The 24,942-nt window shown below is 36.5% G+C and overlaps 1 protein-coding gene across 1 annotated transcript in view; it reads left to right on the plus strand.

Moving 5' to 3' along the window:
- MALRD1 (MAM and LDL receptor class A domain containing 1) overlaps positions 1–24,942 on the plus strand; it is a 282,538-nt gene that overhangs the window by 67,474 nt on the left and 190,122 nt on the right. Inside the window, exons 18-20 of the mRNA XM_056334103.1 lie at positions 13,647–13,734; positions 16,514–16,690; positions 18,722–18,899. Of these exons, the coding sequence (XP_056190078.1) occupies positions 13,647–13,734; positions 16,514–16,690; positions 18,722–18,899 (443 nt within the window). The remainder of the gene's footprint in view (positions 1–13,646; positions 13,735–16,513; positions 16,691–18,721; positions 18,900–24,942) is intronic.

A 24,942-nucleotide genomic window follows, 5' to 3' on the forward strand; every position in this document is an offset into this window, starting at 1 on the left:
GAAAGCCAGATCCACTTTTGAGTGGAACCTTGTAGATGGGAAATTGTAAGGCTTTTAACTGAATGGTGTGGCAGAAACCCAAAGGGAGCAGCACACAAAGACTTCCTTTCCTCACACCAGCTCCCACTAAACCTCAGAACCAAAATCAAGGACCAAAATCAGACAAAAATAAATAAGGAAAATTTATTGAAAAATACAACTTTATGGAAGTTTATATGCAAAATAAAATTGCAATTAAGTAGATATAAAATACATTTGTTATTTTCCTATTTTACAAGTGGTTAAGAAAAGTAAACAACCAAATCCACTGTAACAATTTCAATCTTATTACCAATTAGGTATTAGCTTAGAAAGTAATGGAATATTGATTGAAAATTAGAATGATACATTTCCTATGAATCTAGAATAGCACTGTGTTCTATAAACACAAACAAACCTTCTTTCTCCAGCTACTATTTTTAGTACCTGTTGTGCTATTTTTATATTTTTCTCAGTGTAAAATCCAAACTGTATTTCAAGGGCCTGATTCTGAAACATGTATACCTGAATATGTTGATAATGGTGCAAATTAGATTTCTCAAGCTCCTGAGCAGCATTTTAAACTAGATATAATGGTTTGAAATATGACCAAACATGGGAAGACAGACAGCTGAAGCTGATAGACAGCTGTCTTCCTTTTTTTTTTTTTTTTCCCCATTGGTATTTGTACTTTTGACAGTGACATGCTGTTTGCAGGTATAGTAGTTGCAGCCTTCATTTCTCAGAATTTTAAACAAGACAGTTTTATATATTCCAAGTTTTGTCATTTTGGGGAAAAAATGCTTTCTGTCCTGAAATGGACCTCTGTTTTATTAAAGCAAAATGTGACTTGTGTCTTTGCATTCTTCTGATATTCTGAATACCCTCATCTCTTATTCAGGCTAAGCCATCAAAGCGTAAGTGCTGACCAGTCCTATTTCAGACATTCCTACATAAAGGACATTGATGGTGGCATTTTACTATAGGTTGTAAATGTATCAAAAAGAACTTAGTTGTCTTGTAAAATGCCTTTGTCTCATTTGTTACATAGTATGGTATGAGTTGTCTCTTGCAGCATTTGCAAGATGGAAATGTTCAGTATGACTAGCAGCTTGTTGTTGTTCTAAATCCTAGAACCCCTAGCATTCCCACATGCCATCTCATAGGATCTGATACCGTAGGCACCCGGTGCTGAACTGGGAGGCATTCCCTCATTTTTAGATCAGATAGCAAGAAACATCTTTGAGGATCAGTTAAGTTAAGGTTAAGGGTCCCCTTAACCCTGCAGACATGAAGCAAAGAAAGCCTGCGTTCAGGAGAGCTTTGTTTTACTTTGCTACAACAGGATATTCACAGAGTGAAGCATAACAAGTGTCATCTGTCCCAGCTTAGTCAGACAGTCATCTTGGAAGTTTTAACTCTAACAGCTGCTAGTTATCTGTTGAAGAGAAAACCTTGGGTGGGTTCTTAAAGAAATCCTTAATAAAATTACTGTATTTCACAATACTCTGGATGAAAGAGAAAATTACTTCTGAAATTATATTCTAAGTCAGTCACATCCTTAATAATGTATTATTTGTGATATGTGACAAAATCATCAAATATAGTATCAGTTATATGGCCTTTCAAATGAGATGGGTCAAGTGTTAGCCATAATTAGTTCTGACACATAAATCCACAAGTGTACTTCTTAGATGGTGCTAAATCAAGATCTGACCTTATTTTTTAGCAGCAGAATTTGTCTAAAGACAGAGGAGAATCTAACCGAAGCCGTCTTCATTTCTGAGCCTCTAGATTAAGGTGATTGTTTTGTCTTTTAATACATTCATTCAAATTTTCATTTTTCATTTTTTCGTTTCTGTTATGGAGATATAGGTAATACCTTTTCTTACAAAGATTTTCAAAATCAAAGGCAAATTAGATCACTCTGAACACATATTATTTTCAGTTACTCTTCTATTTTAGCCATAGCATTAGTTGTGGAGGCATATAGTCACAGCTGAGGTTTTAATCTTGCTTCAGTATGCCTTTGACATAAGATCAGTTTGGTGACAAATGACATGTGTAGTAAACATACATTATTTGCATCCAGGCCCCTACCATTCATCTAAAAAGAAAAACAGGAGGGGCTAAAAAACGTATCTAAGGTACTACCAGGTAGCAGGTCGCAATCACATAGGCAGTATCTACTTTTGCACCCTCTACTTCATCCTTTTTCATTCCTCAGTTAGATGAGGTAGTGATTTTCTTTTGGGATTCTAATGGTCTGCTCTGTAATAAGTGAAATGGGATCACAAAGGTTATTCTTCAGTTCTTGCATTTCTAGCTTTTTCTTGCAATTACTTTTCTGAGAAGAGAACAAATTGATCAACACCCCCTCCCGCAACTAGTTTTATAAGGAAAAACTGAGGGTTCTAGCAGAAAATTGACATTTTTGCATAATTCTACTTTACAAACTATTTTTAAAGTGGTTTTGAGTTCTCCTTCAAGCTAAAAGCCTGTGCTGTGGCAGATTGTGAGGTTTCAGAACTCAGTTTTTATTTCATGTGTCTCTAGCAGTCATATTTCACACATGAATAATATACTAGGATTGTTATAGTAGACTAAATGCCCTTTGTACCTGTTTAAGAAAAGATAATGACTTGCTAGACTTCCTCATCAACTGTAATATCCTTGAAGTAAGAAAATTTTGAATTTCATTTCCTACATAACAAGCATCAGAACTATTGAAATTACAGATTCTAGATCTTGTATCACATTTCACAGCACCTCAGAGGTAATTTTTTAGGGGGCTTGCAATGTCAGTAGTTCTGTAGATTGAATTAAGTGTGTGAGTTTTTCAGTTGTCTCTAGTCATTAACTGACAAGTGTCAGGTTGAAATGCTGGACTTATACTGGTGTACTCCCGAAAATGGAGCTGACCAAACTTGTCTGTATTCTGTTCCTTGCATGGAGCTTAGCCAGAAGAAGAGTGCACATACCTTTAATTGTCCCAAAAAGAAGTACTATTTACTACTGTGAAAAGCAACGTGAGGAGACCATGTTTCAGACGGTTACAGTTGCATATCAGCACATGCAGCTAGGACTTACCCTTACCACTCCAGTCCTGTTAGAAGGAAACTGGATCTAAACAGTGTGTGCTCTTTCTTCTATATATCCTAAGAAAACAAATCAAAGTAATCGTGTGTTTGTCCTTACATTAGGAAGATTAAGCTGAAAACAAAAACTGAGGTAGAAATGTTTGACCCTTTCTAGAATACTTGGGTAAAGATTATTCCTCTCAGAAAGAGCGGTAGCTGAGATACAACAGAGAAACATCAAATCAACAGTGTCATAGAGAAGCTGCATGGAGAATCATCATTAATGATTTCTCTAAATACAGAGAATGAGAGCTACTCTGTGAAATTCTTAGGCAACACAATAAAAACAAAAGAAAATGCTGTTTTAAGATGGTCTGTTGCACAGTTCATTGCCAAGGGATGTTTTGGTTAAAAGGAAGTATGAATGGGATTGGTAGGTAATTGGCAAATTATTGAAAGAAAAGTCTGTTAAGGGCTATTAGCACAGCATAAAGGCTATAACCTCCCACCTGTGATAAACTGCCAAGAGTTTGGGAGGTACCATTGCATGCCTGTTTTGTTCTCATTGTGCAGTGGAAGCAGTCTACTGGGAGACACACACTGCAGTTAGCTGGACAGCTGACCTAACCTCTGGTACATCTGTCCTCACGCTGTAAGGCGCTGTGCTGCAGACAGCTTCTGGTGCATCCGAAGGCTCACCCTTTTTGGTATTCTAACTATGATTTCAGATTTTCTGCAGTCACTTTCACCCTTATTGAACCAGGTTTATTGTTGTCAAGTGTTGTTACCCTTCTGCCTTGATTTGATTGCTTGCTGCCTTGTTCAGGGGCTCATTTTTGGTGCGTGCTGACATATCAGTAGGATTTTGTTAATGTTTAGTTGGTCAGTTACATATCTTTCATTAAACTCTGGTGTTGAAGCAGCTCTGAATTTATCAAGGGCTCTCTGTTTATTACACTTTTAGTATCCACCTGTGATCATTCTTCTGTTACTGTTTTTGATCCGTTACCTGGCAGCAATTTTCACACAAAGATTTAGTCATCATGAATTTCCATTCTAGCAACTGCTTCAATTTGAACTTTCAATTTGTCATTCCTCGTCTTTCTTCTCCTACTCTTTAAAGGTTACCACATGCTTCCGTTGCTTCTTACCTCTCCAATTCTACTGCAAATACATGGATATCCAGCCATATTTGCTGAAGCTTGGTAGCTCTTTTCCTGGGTACTAACTGTTTTTCTTCGTCTCTGATCTGTGTATTGATTTCTTCCATCCCTGATACCTGCTTGGGTGTTGTTGCACGCTGCCCTTTGGTTTTCACATTTACATTGTGCTATTGGTTTCTGATCTGTGTACTCACTATTTAGTTTTATTTTCACTGTGCCAATGTAAAGCCTGTCGTTGCTGGCTGAGCTATACAGTTTGCCATGCAGCTGCCTCTGGAGCAATTATTAATTGACTAATGGATTATTATTGACAGGGAAGTGCTACCCATGTTTTTAAATCCTTCATTAATCATAGAATCACAGAATGTTTTGGGTTGGAAGGGATCTTTAAAGATCATTCAGTCCACCCCACTGACCATGGGCAGGGACTTCTTGCACTAGATTGAAGGCTATTCAAAGCCCTATCCAACTGGACCTTGAACATTTCCAATGGTGAGGCATCCACAACTTTTCTTGGCAACCTGTTCCAGTGTCTTACAACCACGTCATCATAAAAAATGTCTTTCTTATGTCTTCTATCTATCTCTTTCAATTATCTATCCTCTTTCAATTTAAAACCATTGTCCCTTGTCCTTTCACTACAGCCCTTGGTAAAAAGTCTCTCTCCATCTTTCTTATAAGCCCCCTTTAAATATTGAAAGGCTGCAATAAGGTCTCCCCAGAGCCTTGTCTTCTCCAGGCTGAAAGAACTCAACTCTCTCAGTTTTTCTTCACAGGAGAGGTGTTCCATCCCTCTGATCATTTTAGTGGCCCTCCTCTGGACCCACTCTAAAAGATCCATGTATTTCTTATGCTGGGGGCCCCAGAGCTGAATGCAGTACTCCAGGTGGGGTCTCACCAGAGTGGAGCAGAGGGGGAGAATCACCTCTCTCTACCCGCTGGTCATGCTTTTTTTATGAAGCCCAGGGTATAGCATACATATCTCTGTAGGCAAGTTATAAAAATATGCACCCAAAATCAAAAGAGCTGCTGTGTATTTAACTCTGAGGTCTTGTTAGAACATGTCCTGGCAGGGTGTGATGTGCAGAGGTAGTTACAGGGTGTTCTGGGAGCTGTGCCAGAGGATGCTGATGTCAGTCCAAATCATGTGGATTTCTTAATTTCTGTACTATTGAAGTACTAATGCCTTTTAATATGACAGCTGTAATACTTGCACTTGTATGACCTAGGTGCCTCCACCATGTTCTGTCCTTGTGACCAGGATCGAAGACTGTCTTGGAGAGCTGTAGTGGGCCAGGACAAAAGCTGACATATCACACGTCGATCTCATGTCCATACTTCATGCAGAATTTATGTAGACTCTAGTTTGGACAATTGATGCTCAGTTTTCTTCACATACTATGTCCACAGACTATGTGAAAAACAATACACGTGTAGAGTGGACAGAGAGGGAACTGGGACACTTGTGGGAAAGAGTGAAAAACAAAGAGAAGACTTTGTGGTTGGTGGTGAAATTCCTTTTGATAGTGGAGGCTATTCAATACCCAGTATGAAGTGAAATACAGAGAATTTACATCTTGAAAATGTGTGTGGTGCAATGCAGTATATTTGAAAGACAAAAAGTGGTGTGAATTTTACAAAGGCCATTTCGAAACATCACTACTGCCATTTTTGACAAGTGGATTTCCAAGCATAGAAAACACTGTGAAAACAAGGAAATTACCTGAGAAGCCAGGAAAATATATTGTCCATTATGCAAACCTTCAGGGATAATTTCATGCTTTTAGTTCAGTTCTTTGGAAAAGAAACTGCCCTTTTGTTCAGTGCCATTACAAAGCTTAATACTATGAAGCCATAGTCCATTCTGAGGCAATAGAAGTAATTTATTCTTCGTGTTACTGTTTTATTGGTATGCAGTGGAGGATGTGTCACAATATCATCGTCGCAACATATGCACAAAGAGACCAAAAGTAAGGATTTCTGAGCTATTTTAACAATGCCTTTTCCAGTCAAAATTGTATTCTTAGTTTCACATCTGTCATTTCCTTGCAGAATTTTTTTGTTGTTGTTGCGGGGACAGCGACAAAGGGGGCAGGGGTGAGTGTGCTTTACCTTGGTTCCCTGATTACATGCAGGAAGCCCAAAGGAAATTGCACCAGGTAAAAGCAGCCTTTCTGTACGCCAATGAACTGTCAAGTACTGCCCATGTTTTAAATATGGAAAACCTGAAGTAATGAAAGACTTTCACCACCTTTCACAACCCACAGCCCACTGAGAGACTGTGTTGAGTTGTTTGAATTTGTGGGGAATTATGTAAAGTAGGGATTTTCCTTTCCTAAAAATTCAAAGTAGTGTCTCAAATTTGCTACTGATACCAGGAATTGCTGAACAGGAAAATGAGACTTGGATACCTTTGCAAAGAGAAGGAAAATGTTAGTGATTTTTTTCTTGTTCCTTTCCTGGATCTAGAAGCCATCTTTGAAAGGTAGCGAGAAATCACAGGCAAGCAGTACCTTCATTGAAGCTTTAATTAAGTATCCTTCCATAGTTCTAGGCTTTATATCAAACACAGGGGGCTTTTATATTATTTTTTATAATCTATATTTATTGAGTATGCTTATAGTAGAATTAAGAAGCAATGTAGAATTTCCACTTCTACTGAAGTATATAGCAAAACTCTTGTTGTCTTTAATGAAGACAGGATTTCACGGCAAGTCATGTTCTCATTGTGTCTCTGTGTTACAGTTTTCTTTCTTTGGGAGGTTAAGGCTATTTGCATGGATGCAAGAGCAGGAATTCTGTGTAACTTACTATCTCAGTCAGGCAAAATCCTTTGGATAGAGAAGGGTCCACATCTTTAAGCAAAACATGTAATAGTGATCCCTTTGCTCACTAGGATTTGCTGCTAGACAGATAATTGACTCAGTTGCTAGCAAAAATGTTCTCATAAATATTGAAAAGGAAGTGATGCCTGTCTTTGCTCAAGATATTCCTTAGCTCTGCATGGAAGAATTGCTTTAACAGTGAGCATTGCACAGACTAGATACAAGTCTGTCCATGAAGGCCCTATTTGAGCTTCTCAGCCCAGAGATGTGGAGATGTCTTTATGCAGCCCTTGCATCTTGACATGTTCCAAGGTGCAAGAAGGATGGAAAAAAGTGCTTAGGTTATAACAAGATATCCTGGTCAGTGTGGGATACATCTTTTAGGACCATAAGTCCCAGGAATTTGGCATAGTAACTCAGCCAAAATCCTGTAATTTTATTGTTAATTTATTTTAAAATCTGAGGAAATGGTGGTTGGGAGAAAGAAAGAAAATGTGATGTATAGGTGAAAAAGTGTGTAAGCTGCTGAACCTGCCTAAACCTGCCATGGAAGATCACCCTAGCAGTAAAACCATGCTTAAGGTGAAGGAGTAGTGATGAGATTCCATCTGAAAGTAGTTCAGGGTACCGTAATATGATTAGGGTCAATAAAGGCAGATCATGAAAGAACATCATCAGCCTTGCCATTGCTTTGCTGTTCACATACTACAACTGACCCACTTTCACTTGTATGTGTTCTTGTCAAAACAGCCCATCAGTTAGATCCAGTCTTTGGAACCTTAAACTGTCTTCATAATTAATCACAGGGATATCAGAAATGACTGATGCTCTAAAAAAACCCCTAAATTTATAGAGAAGTAGTAAAGGGACTTGAACTTTAGATGTGGGAGAAAATTCACAGTATCTTTTGGGTATTTTTTTTTTTTTTTACTAGATTTGGCCTCATCCATTGAACCATGGATGTTTTAGTATTGTCTGTGAGTATATCTTTATCTGCCAAGTATTTTCATTACTTAGTGATTCTTAAGTAATTTAAAAAAAAAAAAAATCATCCATCCTCTTTAGGGAAAGAAAACATTTATATTTTTAAAACAAAAAGTGGTATTGCTAAAGGATAGATGCATTTTTAGGTCCCTGCAGCCAACTGAACAGAAATTAAATGAATTTTCTGCCTGAAAAAGTATCTTCAGCTTTCAAGTGGGTTTTCTCCATTTTTCTGGGGATTTTGTGGGTTTTGGTGTGTGGTTGGTTTTTTTGTTTGTTTGTTTGGGGTTTTTTTGTTTGTTTGTTTTGGTTTTGGTTTGGTTTTTTAATGCTTCATATTTACAATCTGAGTTGCTTCTGAAAATAATCTTGTTCTGCCATAATCTTGTGAAATAAACGTGTCTTAGTAGATGTATATCTACATGTATACAAGATGCATATCTTCTGTATATCTTTTCAGATGAAGTGAAAGCTAGGCATTAACTTAAATTCGATTAAATACAGCTTTATCACTATAATTACTAGATAGATGTTTGCCAAGTGAGCAGGGTAACCATGCTGTTTTATAAAGCTAGAATCTCAGAAATGTTTAGGCACTGACTATATGCTACTTCTGCAGTAATTCTTTCAACATTAATATTACAGACTGAAAATACGGCAAAGTACTGACTCCTAGAAGATGTAAATAGTTATTAATATTATGCTTGTCAGCTGTCCCATCAACGTCAGTGAAGAGTCTGAAACAGGATAGAAATGTGATTGTTCCCTGCACTTCAGAGAAATGCTTGGAAAAACATCATAAATCAGCATGAGGGTTCACAAACTTATAGTGAAGTGTGATAAAGCACTTTGCTGAACTAGAAGTAGTGGTTTTCAGTATCTTGAAAAAACAAGCATTTTAGAACATAAAATATTTGACACAAGATTTTTCATATTTGGTGTGTATAACCTTAAGATCATTGGTAAGAATTCATTTGGACACCTGTATGAAAGGACTTTATTTCAACTTTTGAAGTCTTGAGGCATTGATTTGTAATGCATTTTCAATGGACACACAAGGAAAGGGTGGTGGGCATTGAAGACAGTGAATTGTCAAACTTTTCTACATGTGTCATTAAAATAATGTGATGACCTAATGTTGATCATCTTTCCAGCAGCTGATGGGCTGTCTCCACTTGTGCTTGCTTTTGGGAATAGAAGGGCTCCATGCCACGCATAACAGCTCTGTGTAATAGCCCTGATTGCCTAGTCATTCCCATCATGAGGAAAGCTGGAACATGCTGTGGCACCGCTTATGCCAGTGCACCCAGGTTTTTTTCCCAAGAGAAGGTGTGGAAGGTACAGAGGAAAAAATCAGTGTCATGTAGTCAGGATGCAGCTACTGGACACCTAGGCAAGAGATTTGGAAAATGGTCTCAGGTCTGACAGTGCTTACTCATTTGATGGCAGGTGAGAAAGCAGAGAAACAGAACCGGTGAGGAATAAGTTGCCATGCTTGGACTCAGTTATCAAAGAAGTCAATAAGCCTTTATTTGGCATGAACTAGTAACTCAAGAAGTTAAAATTAAATTTTAATTTCTCAGATTTTGTAAAAAAATTGCAATATTTCTGAAAAAAAAAAGTGTTTGCTTGGTAAGTAGTTTCCCTTTTTTACGTAGTTCTTGAGATATCATAGAAATATGCTCATGCGTTCTTGAAAAAATCATCCTTCAGTGAAGACTAACTGTGACATGATTGTTGGATGACGACTTCCTGATAAAAAGGAATTCTGAAGCAAAAATTTTGATACAGATTTCACACAATTCATGTTCTATGGCTTGTCCTTTACCTGTAATTACAAAAGTTCTACCACCTCATAAGAAATTGGTTACTTTTCTTGATGAAAAGTTATGAGACATTTTAATTTATTTATACATAACATTGAAACAGGAGTAGGTTACTTCAGATGTAGTTGTAAATGTAATTTTTTTTTTTTTTCAAAAAAAATGTTGTAAATGTAAATACACAGTGAAACATATATGACTTTCAATCCGGCATTTGCTTTCAGTAAATTAAGACAAAGGGGTTTGATGACAGAGTTTTCGGTCCATCATTTGAGCCCACTTGTATCCACTTTTGGATACAAGTTATTTGCCAGTTCTTTGCACCCACTTGTATCCAATTTTGCATTTGTAGCCATTTGTATCTACTTGTGTGTTTGTTCTTTCCTCTTCAAACCAAATTAGGGTGTTTCCTGCCGGAAATAAGAACAGCAAACCTAGTCAAAATTAGCATGCTGTAACTAACTACAAGGAGAATCACTGAGGAACAAAGTTGGCAATTCCTGTGACAAACCTGAGATATTTGTCTGTATTACTAGGTAAATACATTAGAATTAATATCACTATTTCCTAGATATTCAGAAATCTTCAGAATTTTTAATACCTCACAGTTTTTGGAATTGATTCCATTCTGGTTTAAGCTATGCTTGTATGGAAATTAAGATTTTATTTTGCTAACCTTCAGTGGGAATTGGCTAATGACAGAAATGGGCATTACTGTAAAAACGGAGCATTTGTACAGAACAGTATTGCCCATTGTAATTCCTCTATTAACACTTGTCATAATGTTCCTTCACCCTTCAAAAACCTATTTTGTTCAAAATCCTAAGGGATCAATCCTTTTCTGTATACAGAGTGTCATTGTAATATATTTTGCTTTTCATGGAGGTCACCCTCCCCCCCCCCACACACCCCCCTTTTATGTAGCATACCTTTTGTACCTTTGTAGATTTCATTGAGACTGGATCTCTAGAGTTCTGAAAACTGGAGAAATTGGGAACTATTTATCCTTATTCAAATAATAAATGAGATGTGAAATGAGCTTCATGGTAGATGAGTTCCCTGGAGGTTGTTAAATAATAGCCTATGAAGTTTGCAGAATTTCAGCTGGGAAATTAATTTAAGTGGTCAATGCTTAACCACAGCTGCAGAGAGACTAAGTTTTATGCTGCAGCACCAATTCATAAATTTATCCTATTTTCAATTTTAAGTTTATAAGTACACCTGTGTTACATTTCTTGTGTTACTTACTGAGTTTGTGCTATATGCCAGTGTCAGACTCCCCAAATGAGTACATAAATTAAAAAAATAATTTGGGGAGATTTTAAGTAATACAATCATAATCATCATCATAACAATAAAGAGGTATTCTGAACTGAATAATTCCTGCAGAACTGTGTCCTGCCACTTCTACATTTAGGTATTTTTATGCCCTGAATAAAAAGTATTCCTTCTTAAGGTGCAGGAGTGCAACCTCCTCCAGGAAAAGATTGGTGGAAGATGACACATAAGGATGCCCGCAGACCTTGTGAATGTCATGGCTGGGGAGAGAGGCACAGGGAGATATGCAGAGAGAAGCCCCTCAGCCTACTGGTTAACATCCATTGGAGCACAGCACAGTCCCACAGAAAAATAGTGTAGTTTTATGGGGAGGCTTGGGATTATCTTAGTAGTAACTGTAAGTTGAGTTAATAAACCCTTTGCCCTTTTGTCTGAATTTTAGGTCATAAGTAGTAATGAATTATGAGCAGTTAATCATTCACACTTTGAAAACAAAGTAAAAATTTTATTTAAACTACTTTGTGTTTGCCAGTCAAAATTATACTGAAAGGAATTCTGTCATTTTTTAATGTTTTCTTGCATAGCGTTTCTAAATAATAGATGCCTTGATTTGTCCTGTTTCTGAGCATTTTTATGTTACTACTACCAATACTGTAGCATTGTCCCCATTTTAACCTAAAAAGGAAAGAAAAGACTGGAGTAATATTGTAAAAATGTATTTGTGGGCATTCTGAGGGAAAAATAAGAATTCCATGCTGAGATGAAAGCTGTAAGAAGCAATGCTGTCATTTACTGGTGTCATTCACAATAGATACATTTTATGCTAAAATAACCCATCTTCATCATATCCATTAAAGGACATATATCCACCTTCTTTTACTATACTCACTTATTCTGTGTAATTGACATAATCTGTACTTGAAGTGTAATAATTGTTGTTTATTCTAGTTATGTCGGCATTGGTGATAAAACTGCTATTCACATGCAACTTTAGATAGCAGAAACAGATTTGTTAACTGCTAACATCTGACTGATGCTGTTCTCTTACTTTTATGGTATTAAGGCCATTCCTTGCACCTTTTAAATATTATTTCCTCCCATTACATGTTAATAGATCTAAAGTGTGACTTATAAAAGCTCTGTGTCATACCAGTTGAAAAAAACAGTTCTTAGTGTGTAGATGAATTCTCTTCTTTCTCTCAAGTTACTGAGAACTTGTTTAATACACAGTGCTGTTTTCTGAGACTGGTAAAGCAGTCCTTTACAGGACTTCATTTACCATATGACAAAAGAAATAATGAAGTGTAAAATGCAAACATATATTTTTGAAATGACATTTGATGTGAGGATGTTTCCAAAATATGAATGATATTTGATCAAAAGAATTGAGACATCTGTCTACACAGAAGTGCCTTGCGTCTTTGAGTTCCAAGCAGTGCTTCATTACTAATTGAACATAAGCTTTCTTTGCAAATAAAATTATGAATAAATGAATTGCAACAAAAATATTAGAATTAACAGTACTGTGAAGCAGTATTTCGGTATTTTTACCACTATTTATACTTCATTCTTTTGATTATCTATTGAACTGAGGAACAAACAGTGAAAAATGTAACTGAAATTTTATGTAGCATCCCAGAATAATCTGGAAGCTTGAATATGTGTGTGCATGTGTAAGACATGAGAACAGTATTTTAAAGAAATAGCAAAGAAGTAAATTTAATATTTTAACTCCATTAGATCAGAAAAAAACAATTTTTTAAATGTATGGTTTGAGGAGGCTTTGTTATTTTTATAAATAGGGATTTATAAATTACTTAAATTAAGAAAATTCTTACTAAATCTTTCGCTAATCAACTACTTGGATTTTTACTCTATGTCAAGAGTCAGCAGGAAATAGGCTTATGCAGTCATCCAAGATTTCACAAATACTAACCTCTCCCATTCCTTTGCAGTAGACAATAATGAGAAAGTAAGCGTATACAGCATTGGCAACTCTAATGAAATAGTAGAATATTTTTCTTTAAAGCGTTCCATAGTACATCTCTAACCTGCTTAATTGTTTTCATCACAGTGGGATTTGTATAAGACCTATAATTCGTTCACATGAATGTTATTATAATTAATCATGATTAATGATATTACAATAAGTACCAAAGGAGCTAATCATAATATGCCACTTAGGATAATCTCTTGCCATCATTTTATGTCACAATGATGTTCCAGTGGATTTACACAATTGTGAAGCCAACCATTGTGTTATGGTTCACTGTGATTAATGTGACCACCAGTGAAAGCTGGTTATCATTAGTCTCTCTTGTAAAGTGTCACTAAATAGAATATATCCCCTAGAACAAATTTAATCTCATTTTAAGTGTGAAACATGGTAAATGACTCCACTATCAATAGATATGAAATATTTAATGAGAAGTCTACCGTACACTGAAAAATGTTTTGTAATTCTTGTTCCCCTAGATCTTGGTGAAAGGTACTGTAGGAGATGGTTTCACTGGAGACATTGGACTTGATGACATGTCTTTTCTAGGCTGTACTCTTTACAATGGTAAGAACATAGTTAAAGTGTACAGCTCCTAGCTGTGACCTGATTCTTTGCTGTCATTTGTAAATATTGCTACTGGAAAAGCAAAAACCAGATTGAATCGTGACTCTTGCCTTGCAAGGAAATCCAGACTTGTTTCCTTGCTTTTCAGACCCTCATATCCAGGCATCAGCCCAAAATGTTTTTTACTGTGCACATAAGGTCCAAAAAAGAGACCTTCAGTAAGAGGTGTGCAGCTTCCAAAGTCTTCCAGGTCCTAGAAGGAAAAAGAAGCTTAACTGTGTGTAAACACACTGACCTTTCATTCAGCAAACTTTGTTTAATAGAGCCTTCCATCTCCCCTCTATAATTCCTAGTGTGTTTACTGTGCCGATTGTGCTCACATTACAGCACACAAAAGGTTCAGATGATAGAGCAGCCTTTCCTCAGAAGTCATTGCTATGTAGGGTAGTACAATGTCTACAGAATTGAAAGTATTATATCCCAAAATACATGTACTTCAAGACACCAGATTCCAGACCTGTCACTTCATCACAGAAGGTATTTTAAGAGGACTAGTGTTAGCTGCAGCAGGCATTACACTGTTATATATGGTGTGACAGTTGATGTACAGTCATAATAGGGCTGTAGAACAGCAAACAATATAGAACAGTTTCTTAATATTAGTATCCTAGCACTAGCTCTAAAACACCCTAGTGCACATGCATTTTACTCTGCTACTCCAAAATTTTCTTGTAGATATAATTGGGCCTGCTAGGAATACCAAGTTTATATGGCATGTTTCCTGTCTAGATAATTATCTCACAATTTACCAAGTTTATACAGTCTACAACATTTATTATAACATCTTGAATATAAAGTTTTCTGTAGATATTCTGTTAACACACAATGCCTTATATTTGGGGAAAAAAACTTAGAAGAACTAGTCAGAAAATCTCTATATGTTTTCAAATGAGATATGAAAAAAGTTTTAAAAATAAAGAAGAAAAAAGTTGGGAAGTACAAAAGGTCAGAGTTTCGAAGTTCATAAATAAATAATATAAAAAAACCCCGTTGTGTGTGGAAAGGTAAACCAAAAATACTCAAGTATAATGGTGGTCAGAAAACATTTTTTGTGTTCTGTACATTTTTAAAATGCTTTTAGTATTGAAAGCAGTTTTTGAGACATCCCGAGGTCTTCCGCACCATCAAAAGTATCCCAACCATCAAAAAACAAGAGTCAAAGAGACTATGGGAATAGTCTGCAAGATAGTCAATAGCTATGGCATATTTCACCATATATAATGCAAGTTGGACCAAAGAAAGAAAGCAGGGCTGCTATGTTCCTGCACCCTAGAATTAAGAACTAGTCACCCATTGGCTCATGTTCTACTTCAAATAACCAAATACTGACCAGGGAGAGGTGGAGTTGATAATTTTGTGGTAAGATCCCTCATAAGTAATATTAAAGGTGTATAAACTTAAGCATACTGCTTTGATGCATCATTTGAATGACCTAACCAAGGCTATTCAGTGATACTTGCTCTGGACAAAATGGGTTTTCATAAAGCATAGAAAATTAATTATTTCAAGAGAAAGGAGCAGATTCTCCTTTCTTTTCTGTTATCATGAAGGTTATGGTAATTGAAAAATTATTCCCCTGTTTCAGTGGATTAGGAGCAGAGGCTTGAATGTGGCATTTATATTTAAAAATTTCTGACCAATAAGGTCCTTGCTATTATTATGAGCTGTAGATACATTTATATCATACAATGATTCCTTCAAAAGGTTCCTTCCCCTAAGTCTTTTGTTTGAGTCTTAGGATATTACGGGATTATCATTCATTTGATTGAAGCATATTTATTTCATGTCATAGATGTGCTTTCTACCTTATGAAATAGAAATGGCTCCTGCTCATGGGGTATTTATTACCAGCCTTAGTATTCCAGGCCTTGGGGGAAGAAAATTCTTTGCTGTCCTAGGCACATGTTTTATAAAATGTCTTCACATGTACTTTTTAATTAACTCCGCTGTATTGCTTAGGTACATTGTGCACTATAGCTAATAATTTCATTAACAATTAAATTTAAAGAGGGAGTATATAATGAAAATGCATTTTATGGACAACAATAGCAAGAGTTTTCAAGAAATGAGAGTGAGCCTGAAGAAAGTTGCACAGTGAAGAATAGGAGGAAAGACAAAGAGAATTGATTTGAAAAAAGTGGTAATGAGTTTGAATGAAACACAAAGGAAGTGGTGGAACAAGACAATGACCTCAGAATAATTATTCTAATAAGAAAAAAGTATTTTTTTCGGTGATGAAATTACAAGACAACAAGGTTACATAGCAATTTCCACAGTCACTTGCCATAGTCAACGTGTTAAAAAAAAAAGTAGCCATTATCATCAGAATCTGTTAGCCTTGGTTCACAGGGAAATTAAGTTTTCATGATTATTCTGTCAGTCTCTGTGGCGTTATTTTTTTTTTAAATGACTCACTGGCTTGATTCAAATTTGAAAGACGTGTAAAAGGTGTAAATAAATTCCTCCAAGTGTCAAGGATTGTTTGAATGGTGGTTGGCTAAAATGACCAGCCTAGTGCTTTCCACTGAGGAAACGCTCAATTCAGTTCCTACTGGGCAATATTTAAGTCATTCAGCTTGGCCACCCAGACATGTTTCCAGTAAAGCTGTACTTTAAAGCTGTGTTGACAAAGGGAGGGAATGGCAAGGAAAAGAAATCATTACGAAATTAAAATGCCTTGGTCCCATCGCTCAACATTTTGTTGGTTTGTTTTTCAAAGGAAACTTGCCAACAATCTCTACAACTACTTCAGGAACTTCAGTGCCTGCCACGCTCCCCACGAACAACTGCACAGAGGAGGAGTTTGTATGTAGAGACTCTGGCCATTGCATTCAGATGATCCAGAGATGTGATTTTAGTCCTGACTGCTCTGATAATTCTGATGAATCGGCTTGTGGTGAGTGTACTAAATCTTGTACTTTGCTAACTTATTAGTTTGTGGCTGTTAAACACATTGCATTAACCATTCTGCGTTTACCTTTGCAATATGGTATTAGTACCTAGATGCTATTTTTAACGTTATTTTCCCTAGAAAAATAGTAACATTTTGCCTTAATGTGGTAATCTGAGATGTTATACATTTTCTGCCTTCTAATAGGCTGATTCAGACTTGACATTCCAATTCAACTGACTACTGAAATGAAGTGGAGAAGGAAGGATTTCTCAGTTCCCCAATGACTGGTAGCTAGACATGACAGTTTTTTTAAGTGAGCATAGTTTCTCAAATTAAACAACCTATGACATAATTTTTGCAAATGTTCACTAGCCTAGACTGGGAGAAAGAATAACGTTTACGTGTACATCTGGGATACTTAGGTCCAGGTTTTTTACCTAATTCTATGAATACGAGATTTAGGAGGTTTTTTTTATACAAAGTATTTTCATCAGCAGCAATGATCGTGAAATTCAGCCTACTCCACACAGAAGTGAGTTCCAGCCTGAAAAGCTCTGATAGTCAGATGGGGACACCAGAACTGGGACAATGGACAGGGTCACCACATGTTTTCTGTAGAGGTCTAAGACACTTTTTGTTTGCTTCTGAGTTGCAGCAGTTCGTATTATAGCATTTTAGAAGAAACTGTCAATGACTTTGTTTTGCCTTAAAGCACAGTACTTGAAAAAACTGCTGTACTGAAGCTGATTAATGAAGAAGACACACATCTAGAGACAGTGACCTCGTCAGCCTTGGCAGCTATTCTCACTGAAGAACAAAACTCTACATTCATTATACATTGTGTAGGGAACTCAATCACCTCCCTCAGGGCTGAGGGCTCAATGAGAAAAAGTAACATCAGACTCCGTCTATTTCTTATGTGGGAGTAACTGGAAGAAATGAATCTGATATATAAATATCACTGATTGATTTCCTGTAGTGAAAAAAAAACCCACACAACATTGAAATTCTGCCCCCAAAAGTAAATGCAGAACCCCTTGGGTAGAATGTTTCCCCCCCCCCCTCAGAAATGTACATTATCTTACAAAACATCCTTTCCTTCTGAAAGACATAAATACTGTGAAGAATACACCTTTACCTATTTGCTCTGTCTGAAGTCTCCCATCACTACAGCAATGATGGCCATTTATCACTCGAATGGCAGTGCTGGAATAGGAATTAAGAATGTCTTGACTGAGGGCAGAAATATATTCTTAGGAAGTTATCTTTCTCAAGGCATTTGAAACACGATGTTTATAAAACATGTTAAAAAAGGGGAATAAACACTTAATATTATGCCACTCATCATTCTCAGGAAATGCCACAAATCTTTATATTGGTAACTTACAAGATCACACTGGCTGTGGTTTGCTTTCTTACTGGAGATACACAAGCTATAAATCAAAACTCACTCACTCCTTAGTCTACCATTTTCAGCCTCCCAGGAAGGAAGCATCATAGGCTCCTAGCACCCTATGATTTCTTGATGTAAAAGTTACCTCAGCTATGCTAGCATTTGAGCTTTGTGCCTTTTTGGTTTTTTTGCGTTTCCCTGCACAATTTTCACACGCTCACTTAGACTTGAGTATAATAATATGTTTCAAAGTTCTGGAGAGTGAAAAGACTCACCTTGGATCACCTAGACAAAGTTTCTGCAAAATACTCAGGAATGCATACTGGAGAATAAATATTTATAACAGAAATGGAAAATAAGAAGTTTCTTTACCCCGAATACTCTTACAGGGGGATGCGTTGTGAGGGAGGGACAGTAGTGAGCTCACTCTTGTCCAGTTGCTAGGAATCAAAAACTGAGGCACAAGCAGCTGCACATATATTTAGTAAGATAACAATTCAGTATTTGACACAAATACCAAATAGCTGCATTGTGTGACTTCCAGGTCCTTTATATTGCCATATTGTTTAGTTTATTGTAACATCAATTAATGGTTTCCAGTTTTTATATGAACATGAAATAATCACTATTCATCTCTGAAGTTATGGATTTCTGCAACTTTGAAGATAAGAATCAGTGTGAATGGTATCAACCAGCCTTGGAACAGATGTCAGGAAATGATTCCATCGATACCACAAATGTATTCAAGTGGGAACTTGGAAGAGGGGCAAATCTCTACCCTGGGCAAGAAAAATACTGCCCATTAATTGATCATACTACGTGAGTACATTTTTTCAGGTACTTGAATCCTTCTTGGACTGTGTGAATTTAGTGACTTGTGGATTATCAGGGGGAGAAACTGCTCAGTTCACGATATTGAAGCGGTTTACTGATTAATAATGTAATGTAATTAACTGGCATTCAGTAAAGTAGATATGCAAGACCAATAGTGTCAATACAACAGATGAATCAAAATACAAAATGTTAGTAAACAGGTACAAATTTCTAAACACCTTTCTATAAGTAGTTCCTAAAGTTTTGGTACCTCCCCATCCAGTGAAACACATGTGCACTCCCCCTCCCAGAGGACATGTGGGATACAAGCATGTTCTCCCTTATAGGAAAGCAAGTTTGGAGACATGACTGCTCCAGCTTTATGTGTGCACATGCCACTGCCTACAATGTGTTAATACATACGCCATGAGAAAATAACCCTCCTTGTAGCACCCCAAACTATCAGCCCATCAACTAGATGCAGGATATTTGCAGTATCCTGTGAGGGTGATGCTCTGTCTGGTCTATGCAGTGGTCGTGGCACCAGCAAGATGACTTCTGGTATGTGAAAATTGGGTTTTGGCTACTGTTGTTTCCGGTTCCTAATCTCTCCCCATCATTACAAATTTTCATCCTTCTTTTAGAGTTCTTTTCAAGCTTATGTCTTCTTTGTTTGAAAGCTGTCTTTGCAATTTACTGGGTATTGTTTAATTGCATTGATAGTAGTCATCATCTTGATCAGTTTTGGGTGAATGCCTTCTACAACAGTGTTTACTCACACAGACAGTATATGCTCACTTTTCCACCTTACTCACTGTTGTTATTCTGGCAGCTTTGCCCAAGGGTGGGCAGTACAAGTTACTGCAACAATGGATCTTGTGAATTCTGCTGTTATTTAATAAATAGTTAACTAATGTAGTTCAAAACTACTGTGCAGTTAAATTTAGTTTAGTTGATATTTTACCATTTTTCTGATAAATGACATCACATCATAGTTAAATGAAAAACTTTCTGTTCTCTCAGTGGAGCTTTCTAAATTAATTTTAGAATCTAGGTAGGTTGTTTATGATAATTACTAACTCCTCCCAAACACTTTCCTTTGATTTTTCTCAAGGAGCAAAAATTAGCGTTATTCCGTGGTCATTTGGATTTACCTGTTTGGTTTTTTTTAAAGAAGTAAGAAATGTGATTAAAAAAATACATTAATGCAATTCCTGTTCCACTTAAAAATAACAGTTAAAATTTATTGAATCAAAATCCCTATAGTTGACTAGCAAATGTATTAAGCACAACTTTAAATGTCATAAAACTTCAATTCATGTAACAAGGAAATTTCTGTACAGCATCATTTTCCTGAACAGAAAAATGCTTGCCTAGTTCTAGTGGCAGGCATGTTTACTTTCTGTGACAATAGTCCACAGAGTGCAAAAACTGGACTTTAAATTAAAACCACCCCAGCAGTCTTTGCTGTATTTCTTCTAGTTTAAAATGAGATTATATTGCATTTACTCAGTCTGAGACTATTTCTATCACTATAAAAGAATCAGCTCAATGTATTAGTTTCACTGTGTACTTCATTAAAATCACTGTGTATTTTTACCAGAAAAATAACCACCACAACAAATCCTCATTCAACAATATAAAAAAAGAATTAAAGTGCTACCTGATTGTTTCAAGGTCTCAGCATTCTATATAAAAAAAAGGAAGGGTATTCTGTAAAAAAGGGCAACTATTTATGATAGATCGGCTGTCAAATATTTCATTGGCTGCTATTTAATTATTACATATTAGCTGATGCCAGCACTATATATGTACTTAGTAAATTCTCTCACAGCTTTTCCACTATAGATTTGTATTGGCACAGTGATACATGGAATTGTATTACTGTTTTTCAACATATTTTCAGGGTTTAATGCAACTAACAATATGTTGAAAAGGACTGATGAAAAGAGAAAGTAAATGATCCATAGAGATTGCAGTTTTCAGGCAACACTGAAATGTATTGCTGTTGTGATGTTTCACATGAGATGTAATTTGGTTGTACTGTTTCCCCATTCCCTTTGTTTATTGGCCTATAGAAGAGAACAGGAGCAGGATGCTTCCAAATTACAGCAGGAGATGCAGAGCAGCAGTTTTGTTCAATTAAAACCCTGCAACGCTTTGTTTTATTTTCTCATCCATTTTCCCCAAATTTCCGTGGAGTTAGATGAAAGAAGCTGTAGTACTGTAATCCTGTGTGATTGCTTATTAAAATACAACATACAGGATTATGTATAGAAATGCTTAGATTCATCCTGATGCAAGAACGGGTGACAGTGCAGCTTACAATGAGTTCTTTCAGCAGAAATAACTGTGAATAGTCAAAGATTCAAACCATCTGCTTCCCATAGAATATTCATTTGGGCTAGCAACATGTAGACTGATGAATTGTAAGACAGAGGTGTGAGACTTTGAAGCTGTAATTACATTAATTAAGTGAAAGTAATGACTTCAAAAATGGAGGACAGAACAGCTTGTATGTGCATATATAAGCCCAAGGCTGGAGGAATAGAAGTCATTGTGGGAGTCTGCTATGGCAGCCTGACAGTCCTTGGCTTGAGCTAGAGAAAGGCTGGCATGTGTTTTGCAAAGAACTGGGTAACGCTGGCATTTTGCACTGAAAATACTGTTACACATATATGAATGTAGAGCTCTTCTGGCATGTTTCTACACTTAGCAAATGGGAATTCTCTTAGGTTTCTAATTGCTATAATAATGAAGATATCGCTTTGTGTAGGCTTAAACAAGTATATAGGATAGAACAAGCAAATGGATAACGCCATACATTTATTTCCATTTTAGAGAAACTGATTAGTGATGTAGCAAATTCTTTGACATTATTGAAGATATTTAGGTACAACTGTTATCTGAAAACTTTAGAGACACTTAATTCATATGATAATTTATACCCAAATATGTCATCAAAACTAATGAATCAAAACAGAAAAGGATGTGGAACTAAAATTATAAGTTCACATGATAATTATTTCTGGGTAAATATCTCCCTTGATAACCATATGTTTAACACACCTTCTTGCTTTTGTGTCTGCTTTTCAGACAATCTTTACCAGAATTTAGCACAGGAAGAATTAGGAAAAATTAAAGGCTTTAAGTGATGTATTTAAGCCCAGCAGTTTTTTTCAGCAGTCAAGAAATATTTTAAAATTGAGAGCCTAAGAACTTCTAAACAGGTGAAAAAAACTATAATCTCACAGGACACTACTCGTGAAACATTAGAAAGGAGAAACCTGAATTTAACTACCTGAAGGCACTTTTTTTTTTAATACTACATTTCACTTAGCTGATACAACCAATACTGAAAAACCTTTCTATTATACCGCATGTACAAATCGCCCTTGTTCTGTGCCATTGAGCCTGACAGAGAAGAGAAAATAAAAGGAACATTGAAATCTACATTGCAATGCATTTTTGAGTGCATGGTAAAGAGTAGGTAGTCCCCAAAATAATTAAGGAATAGCTTAGTTAAAGGGATCAGAGACCTGATCAACTATGGCCTGGGAACTGTTGTGCAAGCAATGTTGAGACAGCCTTTTATATATAAGCTTTATCTGGGGCATCCATAGCTGGATACATTGACTCTAAAGATAAGATTTTCTCTTTGCAAAAAACCAAAGGAAATAGATGGAAAACTGTCTCTAGTGTCATACAGGAAGAGAAGCAAGAGGGTGGTTCACAGATGAAGAACCTCTCCAGTATGGCATATATCCCCCTATAACTCTTCTTCCATAGCACCCATATAGTTTTCACCAGGACAGAACTGCATGAGGTGCAAGGACATGAAACAACCCATGAAAACAACAAAGGGAAAATCATTGCTGCAGCAGCACCCTAGTGCCTAGGCAGAAGGATGCGAACTTAGAAGTCAAAGGCAAACTGTACAATTACGAATGGAAGTATGAAAGAACCCAAGGCCGCCCCTCTTCCAGTCACTGCAGTAGCTGCCTTGTGCTACCAAAAGAGCAGCCGGAGCTCTCAGTCCTTCCAACACTCTCAGCACAGGCAGATACTTCCTTGACAGTTGGCGAGGTTTTTTGAAGGTGCCTTGTCTTTCCACTAGCTTCATGCCAGTACTTCATTCCAGCCACCTTCCTGATGTGAGGAGTGCTTTATATCCAAAAGAAAACCTCTTAAAATCCTTTTCTGATATTGGGATAGCTTTGCCCATGTGATGTTTGAATATAGCTCTTGAGATACTTGTGTGATATATGCAGATATCTCATTCAAAGGCTAGAAGATGACTTCTTCACTTGGATTATCCTACATGTATCTTAAAAGTGCATGTAATCTTGTATGGAGATAATATCTGGAGTGACTTGTGGTGCAGAAGTTACGGGAAGATTCTTACAGTTAGCCTGGGAGATATTTAAAACACATACTCTTTTATAAAAGTGATTCAGCCAAATATGTTCCTAAACCCAGAGATTTAGCCTTTATGTCTGCCCGGGAAGATCAAAGTAATGTTTTGCTGATTTTATATTTATTATTATATTTCTATCACTACAAGTAGTTAGAGACTTGAAAGTCTTGACTAAGTCATCACAAAAAAATAAAATTGCCTGTGACAATTTATTCTATAATCCCTTTTTTGTTTAATTAGAAATTTTTCAGACAATAAGAATTCAGATAATCAAGGTTCAAAAAACAGGTTTTCCTCTGCAGACTTTTTTGAACAACATGTAGCTTAGTATATGCTTGTTTTCTAACTGGTTCTGAAATATGAACTAAGTATTAGTACTTCATTAAAGTATCAACAAAGCATCACAGGTAAATGAGATGCATTACTCCACATGCTAGTAAATATCCAGTGTGACAATAAGGCAAGGAACAAGACCATAGATACTAGATATTTGATAATAAGTAAAAATACAGTTCCTGAGGAGTTTTCTATAGTAAAATTTTATACTAAACTGTACTGTGGAAAATCAGTCATTAAAAGTGATGCTCATTGTGATTAGGAATTTTGGTGGCTTTTCACCTCATGCTTGGCTACTTGAGAAGGAAACTCATTCCTCTTGTTTCCTTTTGCCTCAGCCTCACAGAATTTATGGAGATATGACAGAATGCTAATGAGATGTGACAGGTTCAGATAAGCCATGGAAACACTGTGGATTAATCTCATCCCTGTGTCAGTCAGAAGCCGTCAAACTAAAATCTCCAATGGAGAAAATCCAACTAACAGCCACTGACTTTTGTGTTATGATCAAAACATGGAATCTTTTGTCTCTGGTGCCATTTACTTTGTGTGGTGTTTGGTGTGCTTTTTAGTGCTGTTGGTAAATCTTGAGAGAGTTTGAGCAGAGGGTGTCTGAGAACAATGGTGCTGAGAGACCAAAGGGGGGAAAAACAGAAAAGAAAAGGGGATCAGACTGGATAATAATATACTAATCTTTATTCTACTGTTCAACTATAAAGGTTTATTTGTTTTGCAGTTAAGTTTATTAGGGGTTAGTTTTCAGTATCAGCTGTTCTGTTGTCTTAGGCTTCTGCTGTTTTAAGGTAACCTCAAACCAATGATACAGTTTCTGCTCTTAAAGGAACCAGCACTTTCTGCAGTTCTAAAGACATATCTGTGCGCTTTCAAAAGACATACCTACAGCTCAGAGGATTAGATATTTGCAAAATTTGCAAATGCACGATCAATACAGAAAGGCACAACAGAATTTACAGGAGTATACAGTGATCATGTTTTGTATCAGCAAGAAAAATGTGGGGTTTTTTTAAACAGTTCTTGCTACTTCCAAAATGTGGTTCTGCTCAGTTAGTTAAAGAAGTAAAATGGGATTTGAAGTGCTTCATCATATTTGTGGTTCATTAGCATTGTGCGCTTTCCTCTGACTATAAGCCATGTATCAGCATTGCAGTTCAGGTGTGATTACAGCTGATGTGGATACGCCTCTTCCAGCCCGATTTTAGCTACCACTGGTTCCAATTGCCATAGTATGGGACTGTGGCACTCAGCATGGTACACAGAATTGTTCTGGAGTGTTAA

Source organism: Falco biarmicus, chromosome 4 (genome assembly GCF_023638135.1).
Source record: "Falco biarmicus isolate bFalBia1 chromosome 4, bFalBia1.pri, whole genome shotgun sequence".
NCBI classification, from domain to species: domain Eukaryota; kingdom Metazoa; phylum Chordata; class Aves; order Falconiformes; family Falconidae; genus Falco; species Falco biarmicus.